Below are 5,522 nucleotides of genomic sequence, written 5' to 3'. Positions count from 1 at the left end.
CAGCTGCCGATTAATCAGTTAACTGATTACTGCTTGTTAAGCCAACAGATAACATGCATGCTTAACTGTTAGCTCATTCTTGTCATGTTGTTGAATAACATCTGAATGAACACGTACTCGTCGAACGTATCAGAGGCAGACTATTCGTTGGTTATTAGACAGACACATGCACTTCACCAGAAGCACCTGCAGTACGACAGCGACCGGGTTTCAAGTTTGAACAGGTCTACTACCCCTGTCTGTCTGCAGAATCCAGACGAGAGAGCTGCTGATCAACGGAGAGAAATGGAAACACGTACAAAACAACACTGCTCTGAACCGTTCGTTAATTCTTCAATTCCACGCGGGTCTCAATCGTCGGACCACGCACCCTCAATTGGTCCATGTTTTTTTCTCCCTCCGATCCATAGCACGCGGGGTTATCAGCACGCAGGAACAGCACACCGGCCGGTCTCTTCACGCTTCTGCGTGCGGACAGACAGAAAAATAAAATAGTAGTACTACCCATGAGCTAGACTGGTATAGATGTGCGTACGTGTGGAGCAGGTTCTGCTCAATGCTCACCGTTGACTTCAACGGGGGAGAATATAACTAACTCAGCCCTTGGATTAATAACAAGACAAAACACACGTTCTAATCGGTTGTTATTATTAGCAGCAATTTTAGCATTATCATTGCCCAATAAAATATAGGAAGGTTGCCCAGTAAAATATAGGAAGGTCTCAAGCTATTTCATGTTGTTGTCTCTTTCTTGGACTATTACATAGTATTAGTATATCTTCTCAGTCTTATGCTACTCCTATGCTATAAGAAGAGGCAACCCATTCATTCATACTCATGCGCGCCACTTCTGTGCATGACGAATACCAGCTAGTCGATCTGTGTTCCGTGTTTGACATTATTATTGCTGCCCAAGATTGGGCGGCGAAAGTAATTAATCAAGGGGACGGAATAAGCTTAAGCAGTTGCGATCGATCGGCGGCCATGGCCGGAGGCGGCGACGATGCAGAGGAGATAACGCTGGAGCACACGCCCACGTGGATCGTCGCCTCCGTATGTTCCATCATCGTCGTCATCTCCCTGCTCTTCGAGCGACTGCTCCACCTCCTCGGCAAGGTACGACGTCCACCGCTCACATGCATATGCATCCATCGTCGTCCGAATCCACTGATGATGATCTGAATCAGCTTAATTTAATTTATGCATGCATTAAGCTACTAATACATAACTAGCTAACCGCCGCCGTTTCAAATACATACACATGAACTCTGCTCCTTCTTGCATGAATAATGGAACATATACAGAGGCTAACAAAAGGGCGCCGGAAGCCACTGTACGAAGCCCTCCTCAAGGTCAAAGAAGGTTCGTGGTTTCCACACACATACCAGCATCATCATCTTCATCTTGCTCGATCATCATGCATGCCTGTCTGTGTTACTCGATCTGCTTTGCTCACCGGTCAATTCGTGCCTAATGGTGTCCATATACGAAACGAACGCAGAGCTGATGCTGCTGGGGTTCATCTCCCTGCTGCTCACCGTGTTCCAGGGCACCACGCAGAAGATATGCGTCCAGGAGAGCGTGATGCGCCACCTCCTGCCCTGCTCGCTCCCCGCCGACGACAAGGTCACCGCGCACTTCATGATCGCCGGCGGCGGCACGAGGAGGCTCCTCGCCGGAGGAGGCGCCTCCAGTGACTACTGCCTCAAGGTGCGTGTGCGTATTTGCTCTCTGCATTAATTAATTATTGGGTTTGCTAGCTAGACCCCCCTATACGGAACGGAAGGGGAAGTCCGGTCACCGGTGCCGGTGCCGGCACCGTACCGGCGTTTACTGGAATAATTATTCTGGAAACGATCAAATCTACGTACTACTTCCGGCGTTTACCGGCGTTTCACCACAGCTTCAATTCCGTCTCGATCACCTTGTTGTTGACCATGCATGTATTAATTTGGTTTTGGTACTCCCTTCACCTATAAAATAGTCAATTGGATTGTGATGTAAAAAATGAAAAAATTCATCAGTTATGTGAACTTTATAGTCATCATCGAATTATTTTTTAATGCCGAGTTTAATTAGATATTTTGAAATGATACCAACAATCAATACATTTATTTATTTATCTCGAAAAGTAAGTTTACAATACTGCAATTTTCTGAATTTTTTTTCGAGGAAAAGCACTTCCCCAAATGTTGCTTACAAACAATATATTATATTATCATCTTACTTACGATTGCCCTTCACCTTCCATAACCTGCCTTGTATGCCGTCGTCATATTCTACAGGGCAAAGTTCCAATTCTTTCGGTAGAAGCTATTCATCAGTTACACATATTTATCTTCGTCTTGGCAGTCACGCATGTGGTTCTCAGTGCTGTTACAGTTATTCTTGGAATCACACAGGTATATATGGAAAATGTGAAGCTTTATATGTTCAAAATACATTATCAGATTCCTTTTTCTAAATGTTTTGTTGTTCATACCTTTAGACAAGAAACTGGAAATATTGGGAGGACAAGATCCAGCAAAACAATGATAGTGGTACACACATATATACTGCCTACTTTAGCAAGTTAACTGCACATTTTTTATTATAGTAATTTCTATATAAACCGTATGTTTATAATGTGTTGTCGGGACCAAATTTTGTAGCTCCTCAAATGATCAAACATGTGCAAGAATTCCAATTTATCAAAAGTCACTTCAGAGGTCATGGAAAAAGATGGGGAATATTCGGTTGGCTGGTATATATCTTGCATGTTTCCCATGTATTTTAAAATTTGTTAGCGCGTAATTTATGTTGTCAGTATCGGTTCAATATAAAATAACAATAATGTTTTCACTTTACTCCAGCGCTCTTTTTTTAAACAATTCTATGGGTCAGTCACTGAGGAGGACTACACAACCCTACGACTTGGTTTTGTTATGGTAGCTTGACATACAACTTCATACATGTTTCCTAATTTATTCATGTTGTATATATAGAAAAAGTTACATTTTTTTCCTTCTCTGGCTTTGGTAGAAACACTGCAGGGGGCATCCAAAATTCAACTTTTACAATTATATGAATAGAGCATTGGAAGTGGATTTCAAGAAAGTCGTTGGCATAAGGTAAACACCTTATGCTACTTATCCACACTATTCACATAGTCTCTTATAATACTAAAACATGATGACTGATCAACAATTGTATATATGTGTTTGTCACAGCTGGTACCTTTGGGCTATGCTAATGATATTCTTGCTACTCAATGTTCATGGTATGTTTCTTTGTTCAATGAGTATTAATTCAAACTTTTATACTTAGCTTATGCATAAATGAGATACAATGCTAGTGGTGCATTGTTGTAATTCCTATATGATTGCATCACATACATCTCTTTTAACTTCTATATTAAATGATCATATCATTTCTTAAGGACTAACACTGCTCTTCCATTGTTGTCATCATAGGATGGTACGTCTACATTTGGCTATCAGTAGCCCCATTCATTGTAAGTAAGCAATATATATGTGTGTTATATAGATAGAAATAAAAGCATTGCACCTACAATTTTTATTTGTTACACCTATAGAAATATAAATAATACATATATTGTACTTTTCAATGAAATTCATTCACACAACAAATATATCTATAGTATAAATTTCCATTTCACTAGTAGAACCATAACATATTGGGTGTGTTTTTTTCCATACAGTTGCTACTTGTGCTCGGAAGTAAGATGGAGCATATTATCACGGAGTTGGCTCTTGAGGTTGCCCAAAAACATACGGCAATAGAAGGGGTTCTAGTTGTAACTCCTTCGGATGAACTCTTTTGGTTCCATCGGCCTAAACTAGTTCTTCTCTTGATTCATATCATCTTGTTCCAAAATGCATTTGAAATTGCACTCTTCTTCTGGTTGCTGGTAAGAATAACTAGTCATTTTCCTTTTTCACCCTACAAACATTTACTAGTTTTTTATACAATTTATAGTTACACCATGGACCATTGTTATAAGAAAAATATGTCATTGTAATTCATCATGATAAAACCAAGTTGATACCAAATATATATAGAACATAATATCAAACAATGTATGCATGTTTCATTTAGTATAAGGACACTAGCTTTACTTCCCATAATATGTATAAAACAAGCTTGACTTAGCATACTCACCAAACATTGCAGGTCACGTATGGGTTTAATTCTTGCATTATGGGAGAACCAGCATATGCTATTATTCGTGTGGTGATAAGGTAATGAACCTATAGTATTTGTTAGTTTTGCCATTTTTAAACTTTAAACTTTCAAGGAACTAGGAATTTATATCATGTATGCATTCTCAGTGTCATCAGCCAACTCTTATGTGGATACAGCACCCTACCTCTCTACGCTCTTATCTCCCAAGTAAGTTGTCTAAATTAGTCTAGATAGCTTCATATTATATTGAACTCATTTTGTTTAGGCACCTTTTGGTAACTTATTTTAGCTTATGAATTAGATGGTTCAACCAATACTTAAATTAGGCATGTAAAAAGCACAATCACTATTATAAAGTGTACATCAACGTGGTAATATACTCCATTTTTGTGTGGCTCAACTATTAGTATAATCATATGTTAATGCTCCCTAATTACTTCCACTCTGAGTTTAGTTTGATGCTAATGTTCAATGTTTTGCATTAATGAAGATGGGAAGTTCTTTTAAGAAGGCCATTTTCGATGAAAATATCTCCGAAGGCCTCACCAACTGGGCAGAAAATGCTAGGAGGCGTAATAGAATGGCAACAACAAGTGTCAGTGACAATTCACCTATTGGTGAGGGAATTCAAATGTCAAATAAGGCACAGAGAGAATCAGCAATGGAACAAGGAACTGCAAGGTTGATCTAATGTGGATGTACAAGCTAGTGCACAATGTACATATACTAGGTAGGTAAGCGCACTTCGCCGCACCCATAGTGGCTGCTGGCTCCAATAGACATCTCTGTATTATGAAGTGCTGCTCTACAACATGTCTGCCATGGGCACAACATTAACATATGTATAACATAGTGAAGAGTTTAGACAACTGAATTGTGCATTAGTTAAATAAATGTGTTAATAGTACCACATATATGTATAGGCTTTTCCAAGAGAAGAGAAAACAGTTTGTAAACATCATGGCAAGAGAGGTTCTTGCTTCGATTTCAAGTAGGAACATTTTGTTGTGATATAGTAAAATTCTTGTGGATTGAATGAAAACACCTACAGGTGGCCCCTCGCCTCCAAATTAGTGTATCAAGAATCAAACCACATGTAATATATTTGTATCACCTCTGTGCTCTTGGATTCTCTTTGCAATCTCGTTCTCCAACTATATCCAAATACACTTGAGAACATGCTTTTGAAAACCATTAAACATCAAGGTCATTATAAATTTTCAACGTCGATAGGTTGACAACAAAGATGATCTCAACATCATTATGGTTGACCAAACTGTTGCATGCCATTTTCTAGGAAAGAAGAATAAATGAATTTTATTGCCTAATAGAAGAGA

General features: G+C 39.1%; 1 protein-coding gene across 1 annotated transcript; it reads left to right on the top strand.

Annotated features, from left to right (window-relative positions):
* On the top strand, positions 728-5,317 carry LOC8068908 (MLO-like protein 15). Its single transcript, XM_002453974.2, has 14 exons — positions 728-1,116; positions 1,305-1,362; positions 1,502-1,710; positions 2,286-2,402; positions 2,489-2,540; positions 2,652-2,743; positions 2,853-2,927; positions 3,022-3,110; positions 3,210-3,259; positions 3,453-3,493; positions 3,701-3,910; positions 4,174-4,241; positions 4,332-4,392; positions 4,676-5,317. Exons 1-14 carry the CDS (start codon positions 838-840, stop codon positions 4,874-4,876), a joined length of 1,602 nt encoding a protein of 533 aa, XP_002454019.1. The 5' UTR covers positions 728-837; the 3' UTR covers positions 4,877-5,317.

Source organism: Sorghum bicolor, chromosome 4 (assembly GCF_000003195.3).
Source record: "Sorghum bicolor cultivar BTx623 chromosome 4, Sorghum_bicolor_NCBIv3, whole genome shotgun sequence".
In the NCBI taxonomy this organism is placed as follows: Eukaryota; Viridiplantae; Streptophyta; class Magnoliopsida; order Poales; family Poaceae; genus Sorghum; species Sorghum bicolor.
The sequence above is the reverse complement of the archived record's forward strand: the minus strand, read 5'-3'. Positions and strand labels throughout refer to the sequence as shown.